At 52.1% G+C, this 16,761-nt stretch overlaps 1 protein-coding gene across 1 annotated transcript in view; it reads left to right on the top strand.

Moving 5' to 3' along the window:
- PUSL1 (pseudouridine synthase like 1) overlaps positions 1–16,761 on the top strand; it is a 61,853-nt gene that overhangs the window by 6,478 nt on the left and 38,614 nt on the right. Inside the window, exon 2 of the mRNA XM_075327335.1 lies at positions 2,319–2,376. Coding sequence (XP_075183450.1) covers positions 2,319–2,376 — 58 coding nt within the window. The remainder of the gene's footprint in view (positions 1–2,318; positions 2,377–16,761) is intronic.

The raw sequence follows: 16,761 nt of genomic DNA, 5'->3' as shown, positions 1-16,761 counted from the left end.
GTACAGTTGTGAGGAAAGAAAATTTGTAACATTTCATAAAGTCTTATATGATGATTATCCCCCCAAACATCTGGATAATCAAGGCCATGCCCACATTGCAGTGGAAGCCCAAAAAATTACCTGGACTGAAAAATGCAGTATATCACAAAAGTCAGCACACCCCTCATATTTTTGTAAATATTTCATTATATCTCTTCCTGGGACAGCACTGCAGATCTGACTTTGTGATACAATGTGCAGTGTCAGTGCGCAGCTTGTGTAACGGGGAATTTGGTGTCCTCTAACTCAGCACACAGCCAGTAAAGGGACTCTATCAGCACAGGATGACTGATCACACCAAGTACAGGTGCTCAGGCATCATGGCGGGGTTAATGATTTAAATTCACCTTCCCTCCTAATGGTTTTCCTTAATCTCCACCCATTGCTCTTCTGTGATTGACAGCTGTGGCTTCATAGAGCCAGAGAAGGGAGGAGATAGATGGGAAAGTGAATTTAAATGATTATCCACGCGTGCGCCAGTACTTGGTGTGTACAGTCATTCTGTGCTGATGGCGTCCCTTTAATGTCAAAACTACTGTCAACAAAAGTGAGTACACCCCTAAGTGAAAATGGATAAATTGTGCCCAATTAGCCATTTTCCCTCCCTGGTGTCATGTGACTCATTAGTGTTACCAGGTGTCAGGTGTGAAGGGGGGGGCGGGGTAGGAGTGTTACATTTGGTGTTATCCCTCACACACTCTCATACTGGTCACTGGAAGTTCAGTATGGCTCCTCATAGCAAAGAAGTCTCTGAGGAGCTGAAAAAAAGAATTGTTGCTCTACGTAAAGATGGCCGAGGCTATAAGAAGATTGCCACCACCCTGACACTGAGCTGCAGCACGGTGGCCAAGACCATACAGCGGTATAACCAGACAGGATCCACTCAGGACAGGCCTCGCATGGTTGACCAAATAAGCTGAGGGCACACAGTGGCGGCAGGGTCATGGTTTGAGGCTGGATGAGAGATGCCGGCTGTGGGGAGCTACAGAGTATTTAGGGAACCATGAATGCAACATGTCCTGTGACATACTGAAGCAAAGCATTATCCCCTTTCTTCATATTCCAACATAACGACCTCCAAGACCACCACTGCCTTGCTAAAGAAACTGAGGGTAAAGGTGCTGCACTGGCCAAGAATCTCCAGACCCAAACCCCATGGAGCATCTGTGCAACCTCCTCATACAGAAGGTGGAGAAGCACAAGGTCTCTGACATCCACCGGGTCCGTGATGTCGTCATGGAGGATGGAGGAGGATCCAGCGGCTCCTGTGAAGCTCTAGTGACCTCCATGCCTGAGTGAGCTAAGGCTGTGCTGGAAAATAATGGTGGCCACACAAGATATTCACACCAAGGACACAATTTGGTCATTATCACTTAGGGGTGTACTTACTTTAGTTGCCAGTGGTTTAGATATTAATGGCTGTGTGTTGAGTTATTTAGCGGACACCAAGTTCCCCCTGTTATACAAGCTGCGCACTGACACTGCACATTGTATCACAGGGTCAGATCTGCAGTGCTGTCCCATGAAAAGATAGAATAAAATATTTACAAAAATGTGAGGGGGTGTACTCACTTTTGTGATCTACTGTAAGTGCAGATCAACTATCCAGTGAGTCCAACATGATCCTAACATCAAATGTACTGGTCCCCAGTTATACAAGCCAATGTAAGTTACAAAGCGCCGGCCCTACAAAAATGTGAGGGATGTACTCACTTTTTTTTTTTTTTAATATGGGGGTCACAAAACTTAAAGGGAACCTGATTCTTTGGGTATAGCTACTTTCTTTCAGATATAGGGTTAATTTGCAGGTAAATAGTGTTACAGAGCTGCCCGGCTGCCATGAATGTCTGGGCACTTGGGAGTAAAGGAACTTTCTTCCTCCTTCAGTCATGGAGGCAACGTCCGGAGCGGCTTCTATCGCTGCGCACTCACGCTTCGGGACTGTGCGTGCAGTTAGCGCTCCATCCTCGGACCGATCCGCACAGACGATTGCATGAGCCTTACTAAAAGCCTTCCATGTTAAAAAAAAAAACAAAAACCTGCTAAAATCAATTTCTTTTTCTAAAAGGACAAAGTTGTGTTTGCAGAACTTTTTTTTTTTGTTAATGTTAGGTAATTTCTGTAGATGGAAATATAATTTTTAGAGTTTAGTGCTGAGCTGCAGTACCGGGCACAGCCTGTGGATAAAAGTGGCGCTGTTTTTTGGGAAAAAAAACAAAATTATTATTTTTTCTTTCTTTCCATTTTTCTGTATCTTTTCCTTTTTCTTCTGTTTTCAGCGGAGTCGTCAAAGCGCCAGAAACTCAAGCAGTTTTAGGAGTGGAGAATTATTTGGAGGTGAGTAATGGAAGATTCTTGGTTATTTTTTTAACCTAGGATGTATGTGTCCTGATTACTGACTTTACTGCAGAATGGAAGGATAACATGAATGTGTAACACCTCCGTTATTTACTGAGGACCCCCCCCCCATGGGTAGCTGCTGATTTACTTCGACCCATAAGAATAAAGTGACTGAGGCTGATGCCTGGCATCTTCTGGGTGGGAAGCCCCCAGTGCTACAGAATGGGACGTCAGTGGTCCTGATGACCCCCAAAGCCTTGTGTGACCCCGTAAGATATGTGCACTCCTTACATATTTGCAGCAAACATTTCTGCATCTCTTTGCAGAAAAAAACGCTCCATAAGGCATTGTGCACACGCTGCCGATTCGGTGCAGAAATTTTTTTAATTTTTTTTTGCATCAAATCTGCACCTTCTGACATAAAAAATGCACCAAAAAACACCATGCGGTTTTGATGGCTTTTTTTTATGAAGTCAATGGATGGAAGGGCTGAAAAATGCACGTGGGCTATGTGCCCACGGGACTCTGTACCCGCGGATTTTGCCACTGAAAACCTGCGGATTTATCTGGATTTTCTAGATAAATCTGCAGGTTTCAGCATGTACAGACACTCCCCATGTTATCCTATGGGACATGGGGAGTGTGTGTCAGTGCTGCGGAATGTGTGGCTGCGGAATGTGTGGCTGCGGAATGTGCGGCTGCGGAATGTGCGGCTGCGGAATGTGCGGCTGCGGAATGTGCGGCTGCGGAATGTGCGGCTGCGGAATGTGCGGCTGCGGAATGTGCGGCTGCGGAATGTGCGGCTGCGGAATATGTAGGTAGCCGCATGTAACTGCATGTCAATTATTTCTGCGGAATTACCTGCGGAAATCCCAGCCCTCCAATATGGAGATAGAGGCCGGGACGTCCGCAGGTAAATCACATGAATATCCGCAGGTTTACCGCAGCTATTCCGCTGTACTACCGCAGCTAAAAATATCTGTGGATGCCGGCGGGCAGCTGCAGTAAACCTGCGGCCGTACCTGCGGATACATCCGCAAGTACGAGCTCCCGTGGGCACATTGCCTAAGAATTCACACGCTGCAGATTTTTTTTTTTTTTTTTCTGCAAAGAAAAAGAAAGTGTGCAAAAATTCAGAAATCTTATAGACTTTGCTGGTTTCAGGATAGACATGCAGTTTTGGTGCAGATTTCTAAAAAAAAAAAAAAAAAACCCCAAAAAACGCACAGGCCGTAAATTAAGTGCATTTTTACTGCATTTTTTTTTATTTATTTTTTTCAATGTGTCTTTGTTGCAGATTTTTCACCACTCATTAGAATAAGGGAAATCTGCTGAAAGGATTGATGCTCTGCAGATGTAATTCTGCAAGTAAAAACTAAACATGTGCAGGAGACTTCAGGGATCTCATTCACTTGGTTGCAGCTAGGAAATCCTTCAGGGTTTTGAGACAAATCTGCGGCGTAAAAAATGACAAAACCGCAACATAATAATAATTTTTTATTTCTATAGCACCAACATATTCCGCAGCGCTGTACAATTCAGAGGGGACATGTACAGACAATATGAGACAATAAAGAATAACAAAATTCAACAGATACGAAGAGGAGCGAGGGCCCTGCTTGTAAGCTTAGCCTATGAGAAAATAGGGGAGGCACAAAAGGTAAATTGGGGGGAAACCCCCCCTTCCAAAAAACAAACTTGTCAAATATGATCCAGCCATTCAAATAATAGGGGATTTTAAAACCAGCTGCGTGGACCAGTCTCCAGCCAGAATTTTACAGGTGCAGAGTGTAAAAACTACATGGAGAGTAATGGAATCTGAAGATACAGGGGACAAGAATTGGAACTAAAGTTTATGAAAGGCAGAATGGGACTAGATTAGATGAGGGAGGTGAGGTGATGGGTCAGTCTAAAGAAATGCGTTTTTAGGGCCAGCTTAAGGCTATGTGTCCACGTTGCTTTTTACCTGCTTTTTTGCTGCTTTTTCAACTGCAGCGTTTAATGCCAAAATTGATGTGTTCTGCTTTTCAAGCATAGTCTATGGGAATTTGGGTTTCTTGTCCGCACTATGCAGTTCAAACTGCAGCCTTTTTGTGGCAGAAATTTAGGCAAAAACTCAACTTTGCAGTTCTAAACACAAATGGCAAAAACAATTGACATGTTGCTTCTTTGAAAAGCAGTTTTTGCCCAAATTTCTGCCACAAAAAGGCAGCATTTTGAACAGCATAGTACGGACAAGAAACCCAAATTCCCATAGACTTTGCTTGAAAAGCAGAACACATCCATTTTGGTATTAAACGCTGCAGTTGAAAAAGCAGCAAAAAAGCAGGTAAAAAGCACGTAAAAAGCAACGTGGACACATAGCCTAAAGGTGTGGATGTTGGGAATTAATCAAACTGTTCTTGGTAGTTCATTCCAGAGAATTGGAGCAGCGTGGGGGAAGTCTTGAAGACAGGAGTGGGAGGTTCGAATTATTGAGGATGGCAGTCTTAGGTCATTAGAAGAACGGAGGGCATAGGTGGGGTGATAGAGATGAGGGAGGAGATGTAGGGCCAGGGCCGTATTTACCATTAGGCACCCGTGGTCCCGTGCCTGGGGCGGCAGGATGCGGGGGGGACGGCACCTTCTAGCAGTAAAAAAAAATTTATTTTTTTTTACATATCCATTACATCCGCTGTATTTTCGGAGGGGGGAGGGGGGAGAGGCGCACCTCCATTTATTTGTATCCGCATCAATTAACACGCGAATGCAGACAAACTGCGGCGGCCGGGCACAGAGAGCTGATTGACCCCGGAACTGCCGGCGCCTGCACTTTCGGGGTCACAGGCGCGCCAATCAGCTCCTTCCTCTGTGCTGCGTCCAATGCTGTGTGGATTTCACATGCAGAGCTCACAGCAGGACGCCGCAGAGGACGCCGCGATGGAAGCCGGTGTCAGAAGAGGATACTCACGTGAGCCAGGAAGATGACAGCGGGCACTGGAGCAGGTAAGTGCTCGCAGAGCTGAAGATTCATAAGGAGCGTGGGGGTGTATCTAATGCAGACTGGAGATCTGCGCATGTGGTGGGGGGAGAGAGGCTGATATTGGGGGAGACTTGGGGGAAGAGAAGCTGATACTGGGGGGAGGCTGGGAGGAGAGAGTCTGATGCTGGGGGAGGCTGATGCTGGGGGAGGCTAGGAGGGGGGAGGCTGATGCTGGGGGAGGCTAGGAGGGGGGAGGCTGGGAGGGGGAGGCGGATGCTGGGGGAGAATAGGAGGGGGGAGGGTGATGCTAGGGGAGGCTGGGAGGAGGGAGGCTGAGAGGAGGGAGGCTGAGGCTGATGCTGGGGGAGGCTGATGCTGGGGGAGGCTGGGAGGAGGGAGGCTGATGCTGGGGGAGGCTGGGAGGAGGGAGGCTGATGCTGGGGGAGGCTGGGAGGAGGGAGACTGATGCTGGGGGAGGCTGATGCTGGGGGAGGCTGGGAGGAGGAAGGCTGATGCTGGGGGAGGCTGGGAGGAGGGAGGCTGATGCTGGGAGGAGGGAGGCTGATGCTGAGAGAGGCTGATGCTGGGGGAGGCTGGGAGGAGAGAGGCTGATGCTGGGGGAGGCTGGGAGGAGAGAGGCTGGGAGGAGAGAGGCTGATGCTGGGGGAGGCTTGGAGGAAAGAGGCTGATGCTGGGGGAGGCTGGGAGGAGAGAGGCTGATGCTGGGGGAGGCTGGGAGGAGGGAGGCTGATGCTGGGGGAGGCTGGGAGGAAAGAGGCTGATGCTGGGGGAGGCTAGGAGGAGAGAGGCTGATGCTGGGGGAGGCTGATGCTGAGGGAGGCTGATGCTGAGGGAGGCTGATGCTGGGAGGAGAGAGGCTGATGCTGGGGGAGGCTGGGAGGAGAGAGGCTGATGCTGGGAGAGGCTGGGAGGAGAGAGGCTGATGCTGAGGGAGGCTGATGCTGGGAGAGGCTGATGCTGCGGGAGGCTCGGAGGAGAGAGGCTGATGCTGAGCGAGGCTGTTGCTGAGGGAGGCTGGGAGAAGAGAGACTGAGGGAGGCTGGGAGGAGAGAGGCTGATGCTGGAGGAGGCGGGAGGCTGATGCTGGGGGAGGCTGGGAGGAGAGAGGCTGATGCTGGGGGAGGCTGATGCTGGGGGAGGCTGGGAGGAGAGAGGCTGATGCCGGGGGAGGCTGATGCTGGGGGAGGCTGGGAGGGGGAAGCTGATGCTGAGGGAGGCTGGGAGGAGAGAGGCTGATGCTGGGGGAGGCTGGGAGAAGAGAGGCTGATGCTGGGGGAGGCTGATGCTGGGGGAGGCTGATGCTGGAGGAGGCTGATGCTGGAGGAGGCTGATGCTGGAGGAGGCTGATGCTGGGGGAGGCTGATGCTGGGGGAGGCTGATGCTGGGGGAGGCTGGGAGGAGAGAGGCTGATGCTGGGGGAGGCTGATGCTGGGGGAGGCTGGGAGGAGAGAGGCTGATGCTGGGGGAGGCTGGGAGAAGAGAGGCTGATGCTGGGGGAGGCTGATGCTGGGGGAGGCTGGTAGGACGGAGGCTGATGCTGGGAGAGGCTGGGAGGGGGGAGGCTGATGCTGGGGGAGACTGGGAGGGGGGAGGCTGGGAGGAGAGAGGCTGATGCTGGGGGAGGCTGGGAGAAGAGAGGCTGATGCTGGGGACAGAGAGGCTGATGCTGGGGGAAGCTGGGGGAGAGAGGCTGATGCTGGGGGAGAGAGGCTGATGCTGGGGAAAGCTGGGGGAGAGAGGCTGAAACTGGGGGAGGCTGGGGGGAGAGAGGCTGATGCTGGGGGACGCTGGGGGGAGAGAGGTTGATGCTGGGGGGGGGCTGGGGAAGAGAGGCTGATGCTGGGGGAATGGGAGAGAGGGGCCAATGCTAGAGACAGAGGACAAGGGTTGAGGGATAGTGCAATGACAAAATCGATGGGGGGGAGTGTAAGGACTCAGAATGAGAGGGGGGCAGCATTGGGAGCTCATTATGGAGAAGGGGCAGCATGTGTGGGCTCAGTATGGAGTGGAGCAATGTAGGGGAGTCAATATCAAGAGTTGGGTAGTGTGTGTGTGTGTGGGGGGGTGTCTCAGCATAAGCGTTAGTGTGGTGGTCTTAGTATGATGAATGGGGCAGCATGGAGGTGTCATTATGGAAAAGAGGAAGGCAGCATTAGGAGCTCATGGAGAGGGGCAGCATGCATGGGACATTGTGAGGAGGGGGCAGCATGCATGGGACATTGTGAGGAGGGGGCAGCATGCATGGGACATTGTGAGGAGGGGGCAACATGCATGGGACATTGTGAGGAGGGGGCAGCATGCATGGGACATTATGAGGAGGGGGCAGCATGCATGGGACATTGTGAGGAGGGGGCAGCATGCATGGGACATTGTGAGGAGGGGGCGGCATGCATGGGACATTGTGAGGAGGGGGCGGCATGCATGGGACATTGTGAGGAGGGGGCGGCATGCATGGGACATTGTGAGGAGGGGGCGGCATGCATGGGACATTGTGAGGAGGGGGCGGCATGCATGGGACATTGTGAGGGGGGGCAGCATGCATGGGACATTGTGAGGAGGGGGCAGCATGCATGGGACACTGTGAGGAGGAGGCAGCACGCATGGGACATTGTGAGGAGGGGGCAGCATGCATGGGACATTGTGAGGAGGGGCAGTATGCATGGGACACTGTGAGGAGGAGGCAGCATGCATGGGACATTGTGAGGGGAGGGCAGCATGCATGGGACACTGTGAGGAGGGGGCAGCATGCATGGGACATTGTGAGGAGGGGGCAGCATGCATGGGACACTGTGAGGAGGGGGCAGCATGCATGGGACATTGTGAGGGGAGGGCAGCATGCATGGGACACTGAGGAGGGGGCAGCATGCATGGGACATTGTGAGGAGGGGGCAGCATGCATGGGACATTGTGAGGAGGGGGCAGCATGCATGGGACATTATGAGGAGGGGGCAGCATGCATGGGACATTGTGAGGAGGGGGCAGCATGCATGGGACACTGTGAGGAGGGGGCAGCATGCATGGGACACTGTGAGGAGAGGGCAGCATGCATGGGACATTGTGAGGGGAGGGCAGCATGCATGGGACATTGTGAGGAGGGGGCAGCATGCATGGGACACTGTGAGGAGGGGGCAGTATGCATGGGACACTGTGAGGAGGGGGCAGCATGCATGGGACAGTGTGAGGAGGGGGCAGTATGCATGGGACACTGTGAGGAGGGGGCAGCATGCATGGGACACTGTGAGGAGGGGGCAGCATGCATGGGACATTGTGAGGGGAGGGCAGCATGCATGGGACATTGTGAGGAGGGGGCAGCATGCATGGGACACTGTGAGGAGGGGGCAGCATGCATGGGACATTGTGAGGGGAGGGCAGCATGCATGGGACATTGTGAGGGGAGGGCAGCATGCATGGGACATTGTGAGGAGGGGGAAGCATGCATGGGACACTGTGAGGAGGGGGCAGCATGCATGGGACACTGTGAGGAGGGGGCAGCATGCATGGGACACTGTGAGGAGGGGGCAGCATGCATGGGACACTGTGAGGAGGGGGCAGCACGCATGGGACATTGTGAGGAGGGGGCAGCATGCATGGGACATTGTGAGGAGGGGGCAGCATGCATGGCTCATTGTGAGGAGGGGGCAACATGATGTGAGGACAATGTGCAGATCATATTTCATAATTGAGGTAGGTGTGGTGGGTATAATTTATAAGGGAGGGCAGTGTGTAGTTTGTTAGGGGCAGTGTGACAGTCACAGTATATAAGTGGGGATGGTGTGGTGGGAATATTTTATACTCATGCTATGTTTTGATGTGCCTGTGGTGATCCCCATTGGGGGGGGGGTTAGTGCTCTTCGTTTCTCATTTATAGTTTTTTAAGTGTTTTACAGAGTAGATCTGCCTTAAACAGATGTCGTGTGCGAAAACTCATAGTGTTACGTTGTCACTAAGGGTCGCGACCACTTAAAGTGCCTAGGGCAGCACGAAGGCAAAATACAGCCCTGTGTAGGTCGGTGTGGAACTGTGGAGAGGACAGAAGGTGATAGACAGAGATGAGGGAGGAGATGTAGGGCAGTGCAGAACTGTGGAGAGGACAGAAGGTGATAGACAGAGATGAGGGAGGAGATGTAGGGCAGTGTGGAACTGTGGAGGGAATAGGAAGGTGATAGACCGAGATGAGGGAGGGGATGTAGGGCAGTGCAGAACTGTGGAGAGGACAGGAGGTGATAGACCGAGATGAGGGAGGGGATGTAGGGCAGTGTGGAACTGTGGAGGGAATAGGAAGGTGATAGACCGAGATGAGGGAGGGGATGTAGGGCAGTGCAGAACTGTGGAGAGGACAGGAGGTGATAGACCGAGATGAGTGAGGAGATGTAGGGTGGTGCAGAACTGTGGAGAGGACAGGAGGTGATAGACCGAGATGAGTGAGGAGATGTAGGGTGGTGCAGAACTGTGAAGAGAACAGGAGGTGATAGACCGAGATGAGGGAGGAGATGGAGGGTGGTGCAGAGATGAGTGAGGAGATGTAGGGTGGTGCGGAACCGTGGAGAGCTTTGTGAGTGAGAGTGATAAGTTTATATTGAACTCTGTAGCGGATAGGCAACCAGTGCAATGACTGGAACAAGGTGGAGGCATCAGAGAAGCGGTTGGACAGGAATACGACCCAGGCTGCTGCATTCAGGATGTATTGGAGAGGGGAGAGTTTAGTAACAGGGAGACCAATTAATAAAGAATTACAATAATCCAGGCGAGAAAGAATGACGGTAAGAAAACGTCTAATTCTAGAGCGTTTTTTGAAGTGGAATTGACATGAACGAGCGAGTGAACGAATGTGGGGAGTGAAGGAGAGATCGGAGTTATATAACCCCAAGACAGCGGGCGTGCTGCTGGGGCGTAATGGCAGAACCACACACAGACCTGGTAATAGTGGGTTTGGGAAGGTTAGGAGAGGGAGGAAACATGAGTTCAGTTGTTGACCGGTTCAGTTTTAGATAGAGGGAGGAATGATGTTGGAGACAGCGGACAGACAATCGGTATTTTGGTGTTTTGTGATATGGTGTTTTGTAATAGTGCCGGGGTGATGTCAGGGGACGATGTGTACAGTTGGGTGTCATCAGCATAGAGATGGTACTGGAAACCAAATCTGCTGATGGTTTGTCCATTAGGGGTTGTGTATAGAGCGAAAAGAAGGGGGCCTAGGACTGAACCCTGAGGAGCCTTGACCACAAGGGGAAGAGGAGGCGGCAAAAGACACAGTGAAGGAGCGGTCAGAGAAATAGGATAGCCAAGAGAGAACGGTGTCCTTAAGGCCGATAGAGCGGAGGAGGGTGAGGAGGAGCTGGTGAGCGGCGCTCGGTGAGGAGGAGCTGGTGAGCGGCGCTCGGTGAGGAGGAGCTGGTGAGCGGCGCTCGGTGAGGAGGAGCTGGTGAGCGGCGCTCGGTGAGGAGGAGCTGGTGAGCGGCACTCGGTGAGGAGGAGCTGGTGAGCGGTGCTCGGTGAGGAGATGCTGGTGAGCGGCGCTCGGTGAGGAGGAGCTGGTGAGCGGTGCTCGGTGAGGAGGAGCTGGTGAGCGGCGCTCGGTGAGGAGGAGCTGGTGAGCGGCGCTCGGTGAGGAGGAGCTGGTGAGTGGCGCTCTGTGAGGAGGAGCTGGTGAGCAGCGCTCGGTGAGGAGGAGCTGGTGAGGAGGAGCTGGTGAACTGCGCGCGGTGAGGAGGAGCTGGTGAGCTGTGCTCGGTGAGGAGGAGCTGGTGAGCAGCGCTCGGTGAGGAGGAGCTGGTGAGCGGCGCTCGGTGAGGAGGAGCTGGTGAGGAGGAGCTGGTGAGCTGCGCGCGGTGAGGAGGAGCTGGTGAGCGGTGCTCGGTGAGGAGGAGCTGGTGAGCGGTGCTCGGTGAGGAGATGCTGGTGAGCGGCGCTCGGTGAGGAGGAGCTGGTGAGCGGCGCTCGGTGAGGAGATGCTGGTGAGCGGCGCTCGGTGAGGAGGAGCTGGTGAGCGGTGCTCGGTGAGGAGATGCTGGTGAGCGGCGCTCGGTGAGGAGGAGCTGGTGAGCGGCGCTCGGTGAGGAGGAGCTGGTGAGTGGCGCTCGGTGAGGAGGAGCTGGTGAGCGGCGCTCTGTGAGGAGGAGCTGGTGAGCGGCGCTCGGTGAGGAGGAGCTGGTGAGGAGGAGCTGGTGAGCTGCGCGCGGTGAGGAGTAGCTGGTGAGCTGTGCGCGGTGAGGAGGAGCTGGTGAGCAGCGCTCGGTGAGGAGGAGCTGGTGAGCGGCGCTCGGTGAGGAGGAGCTGGTGAGGAGGAGCTGGTGAGCTGCGCGCGGTGAGGAGGAGCTGGTGAGCTGTGCGCGGTGAGGAGGAGCTGGTGAGCTGTGCGCGGTGAGGAGGAGCTGGTGAGCTGTGCGCGGTGAGGAGGAGCTGGTGAGCTGTGCGCGGTGAGGAGGAGCTGGTGAGCTGCGCGCGGTGAGGAGGAGCTGGTGAGCTGCGCGCGGTGAGGAGTAGCTGGTGAGCGGCGCTCGGTGAGGAGGAGCTGGTGAGCGGAGCAGGGTGAGGTGGAGCTGGTGAGCGGCGCTCGGTGAGGAGGAGCTGGTGAGCGGAGCGCGGTGAGGAGGAGCTGGTGAGCGGAGCGCGGTGAGGAGGAGCTGGTGAGCGGAGCGCGGTGAGGAGGAGCTGGTGAGCGGCGCGCGGTGAGGAGGAGCTGGTGAGCTGCGCACGGTGAGGAGGCGCTGGTGAGCTGCGCACGGTGAGGAGGAGCTGATGATCCACAGTATCAAATGCAGCAGAGAGATCGAGGAGGATCAGCAGAGTAGTGACCATTAGATTTAGCCTTTAGTAGATGATTAGAGACTTTAGTAAGAGCAGTTTCAGTGGAGTGTAAGGAGCGGAAACCGGAGTGTGCACAGACTCTTACACTGTGATTTGTGAAGGTTGTGGATAATCCTGACAGAAGGCGGCAAAAAAACATTTTTGCTTTCGGTTTCCGTACTGCACACGTCTGACATATGGGGCATCTGTTGGATCCACACCGGAAGAATATTTCTATCTAATCATTTGCTTTCCTTTGGTTTCTGGCGTCTTCATTAGTCTAAGAAACTGCAGATAACAGAAAGCTTTTAAGAAACACCTTGGAGGATGCCAAGTTAATGAGCGTTTAATTAAGGAATGAGCCTTGTTGCCCTGTCAGGCGGCTCCCGGCCACGTGCAATCGGCAGAAGAGCACATGTATGACTTGCTGCTACATTAATGTCCTCCTGGCTATGGTCTTATGGAGAAAAAATTCACTGTTTTATCAGCATGAGATTATCATTAGAGGACTAGTAGTAAACTTGCTGCTAGGTAGTCTAACCCCGCCCCCACCACTGATTGGACACTTTCCATTTATGCAGCGTGTACACAGAAAGCGGCAGCCAATCAGTGCTGTGGGCGGGGTTAGAACTCACTATTAAAAGAACTGGTAGATCTGCAGCAGAGAAAACTGTGATTTTATCAAAATGACAGCAAACAGCTCAGTAAGTGACACATCGCTGGAATCGGGGTCTCTGCCTCTACATTATGCTGCTCTTAGATGGGGAGCAAAAACCTGGTGACAGATTCCCTTTAAAGATCCTAATCCAGGATGGATGTGGTGCGTTATAGGGTAGAATCCAGCCTGTTCTCGCCAGAGAGCATTTTGTGGTTGAGATGTCGGCAGAGAGAGCTGAGGACAATACACAATTAGCATCTTCCACTAAATTGCTCATAATCATTGTAGGAAATAATTACAGCCTAAAGTGCCAATTTAGCGATTTCTTGTATTTTTCCTTCAAATCCTTCTTGTATTTCTCCTATTGTCAGCCAGCCTTTAACATCTGTTCACCACCCCGTGTATATAATATCTGATATTTACAGCGCATCTACAATATAAAAGAAACCATCTTATGGGCCAAATTAGGGATTTCTGTTATCTACATTTCCTATACATACCTATCTGTCTCCATGGTAACAGACTACAAACAAGTGTTGTAGTCAGTTCCTGCAGTCGTAATCACAAAACTTCCCCGATGTTTTTGCGATTAGTTGCTTTTCAGCTTTACTTTCTGTCAATCACCAGGAGGTGTCATGAGTGACAGACAGTCATGTGGTTTCTGGCAATAGAAGGTCACAGTGTTTGGCTACACCGAATGCTCCCTGCCTTTCCATTGTTTCCCTCCCTTTTGGATCCAGCGGAGCTCGCCTTCCACCCAGCTGTTGATTATCAATATTCTCTTGGTGCTTAAATACCCCTTTCTTCGTTTTGGACTGGTGCTGGTGATATTTTCAGTTCCTTCAAGCTGAGGTTGCAAGCAGGTGGCTTGCTCTCATCTGTGATATCATTGCTGTACTTCTATCTGAGTTATCTGTGGATAAATAGTTTATGCTTTTGCCCCTTGTGTCTTCTATAGTGTTTAGTCGGGTTGATGAAGAGCTCATCCCACTCGTTCCCTATTTAGGATCCAGCACTAGGGATAACTAGGGTCAGGTTTCCGGCTCAGCACATAGGTTCCGCACCTATCTAGGATGGTGAGGGACCCCAGGGACGGTAGTTTTGGTCAGGGGTCACCATCTCCCACTCCCCACCCCCCTTCCCCATACCTAGCGTGACAGGTTGGACGTCAAACCCCCCCCCCACTTTGAGATCTTCGGGATGCTCACCTTCATTCCTAAATGGGGGGTCGTAATGTTTCCCCTCCACCACCGCCAAATCTAACATTTAATACTGGAAAAGCCCTATATAAAGTTTACTAAAACTTTTTTTTTTTCCCCGATTTTCTTTTTACTTTTTTATCGTTTTTTGTATCTCCTTACTTTCCGTCGACTCCAGCTAATCCTGAGCTATCCGCTGCTCGGGACAGATGAGTCAGCTCAGAGTAAGCGGATGAGGGTGGTGAGAGGATGTTGAGTCTGTCTTCAGATCCTATAAACTATTCTGTCTTGTTTAATGTCATTATCTGATATTGCACGGCAATATTTCTAAGCCGCATTCCCGGAAAAAAAGGAGCGACGGCAATGGATAGAGAGAAGAAAAAAAATCTAAGAAGCCTGACAGTGTGGTCTATGTGATGGGCAGACCCGGACTGTAAAAGTCTGGATCCGCGCGGTTTCAAAGGTGCCTGGGTGCTGGACCCTGTCGCGGGATTCCGGGTGTTTGATCCGGATCCAGCACTCGAGAAATTAAAAAAAAAAAAGCGAGCGCTTCATACTTACCGAGGCTCCGGCGCAGCTGTACACTACTCCCGCACGGCTGTATCTGATCCCGCTCATCATTGCTCATACATATGCACTACTTTCCCCGCCCACTATCCGGGCCTCTGTGATTGGTTGCAGTCTGACGTGCTCCCAGCCTGTATGACAGCATCTGCCTGCAGCCAATGACAGGCGCTATCTGCGGCTCAGAATCATCCTGAGCCTCCTGCTGCATGAAGCAGGAGGACTTCAGGATGAGCAGAGGAGGACACATCATCATGGGCGCAGCTCATCCTGAGATTCCTGCTGCATGCAGCATAAAGCAGGAGGCTCAGGATGACCAGAGGAGGACACATCATCATGGGCGCAGCTCATCCTGAGCCTCCTGCTGCATGCAGCATAAAGCAGGAGGCTCAGGATGAGCAGAGAAGAACATCTCATCATGGGCACAGCTCATCCAGAGCCTCCTACTGCATGCAGCATAAAGCAGGAGGCTCAGGATGACCAGAGGAGGACACATCATCATGGGCGCAGCTCATCCTGAGACTCCTGCTGCATGCAACATAAAGCAGGAGGCTCAGGATGACCAGAGGAGGACACATCATCATGGGCGCAGCTCATCCTGAGCCTCCTGCTGCATGAAGGACACATTGCGGGTGCAGAGATCTGCTCATCCGTCTCCCCACCCCCATTTGAAGCTCTTACCCCCAGACCCCCGCTTCTATTATAAACAGCTGTATGCCCACGTGGACTTTGAAAAAGAATTACGTCATACCTGGAAGGAGCCCCTACATTCTAGCATCTACCCTTATTTTTAGTGCACAATCTAGACGCACGCAGCTCCAGAAGTGAATGCGTTACCTGGAAGCAGCTTGCCGCCATGACACGGAGCTTCAGTGAGTACACCGCGCAAGCTCCTATCCCCGTATCCCTGCCACCAACATTTTAGTTGCCGGATTCTGGTTCCTGTAGACTTATATGGGACCGGATTCCAGACCGGACCCAGAGTCTTTAAAAAAAAAAATTAGCTGGGACCCGCCGGTTCCGGTTTTCTGTGGGTCCGCCCCAGCTCAAGTCCCTATGGCTTTTATCTATGTAGCTGGAACACAGTCGTCCCGACCCTCTGTATCCGTCGGTGCTGCAGGATCATATTACAGTCCTGGCTCTCCGGTGTGTACAGGAGCCTAGAAGACAGAACAGAGAGCGGAGCGTCCATGCTATTATAGAGAACCCGCTATGCAATGTATTTAGAAGACCGACAGGGGCGCGTGCACGATCAGCGCCTCTCCACCCAAAGCCTGTACTGAGCTCACCTCGCTCCGGCTCTGAGCAATAATAACCTGGTTATGTAAGAGATTTGAAGACCATGAAAAAGTAGAATTTTTCATGGCTGTTCTTATTGAAGTGCAAATTACAGTGGAGTGATGTGGGAGGACGCATCAATCATCCGTCAGCCCTCCACCGGCTTATGTGACTCACCGCTAAGCCCCCACATTGTGCCGCAATCAGACACGTTTTACACTATGAGGGTTTTGGCAAAACAAACTAGAAGTTTTCAGAGTAAAATATTTCTAAAGTGATGGATCAGGAATTATGTAGATGATTATGTAAAGCTTACCCCCCCCCCCCCCCTTCCCTCATATCTGGCTCTAAAAGGCTATTTCCAGTCTTCTACAGTTAGATTAGTCAGAAAACCGCAGCTCACCAACACATGCAATACAACTGTACAGTCTAATTTTTGCATTCGCATATGGATAGATAGAACGAGCGACGTTTTGGTCCATCCAATTCCTTGGTCATAACCTATGTCCCACAGTGTTTTCCCGAAAATAAGCCCCCCTGCATGATTTTATAGGAGTGTGCTTGAAATATAGGCCCGACTCTGAACTTAAAACCCTAGTTACAATCAGGGCAAGTGTGGAGACACGGGGCTCAGTGGGTGCTCTCATCCTCTGGCCCAGCCGCCTTTAGAAAGACAGCGTGGCTCAGGGCTCATCCCAACTGAACGCCGGCCTCCTTAACCGTGGGTGGAACACTACTCAGACAACACAGGGTGAGGGAACCACAATTTACCAGACTTTATTGGATCCCCAAAATATTAACGGCACATAGCACATAACCAGCAAAACACACAAATGTAACAGGCAACAGAGTCTCACCCTTCCGCTGGCTCACCAGGGATTTAGAATGTCCATGCCTTAGATGTTCCAGGGCTA

This window comes from Anomaloglossus baeobatrachus, chromosome 11 (assembly GCF_048569485.1).
Source record: "Anomaloglossus baeobatrachus isolate aAnoBae1 chromosome 11, aAnoBae1.hap1, whole genome shotgun sequence".
Lineage (NCBI taxonomy): Eukaryota > Metazoa > Chordata > Amphibia > Anura > Aromobatidae > Anomaloglossus > Anomaloglossus baeobatrachus.
This window is presented reverse-complemented; position numbering and strand designations above follow the sequence as displayed.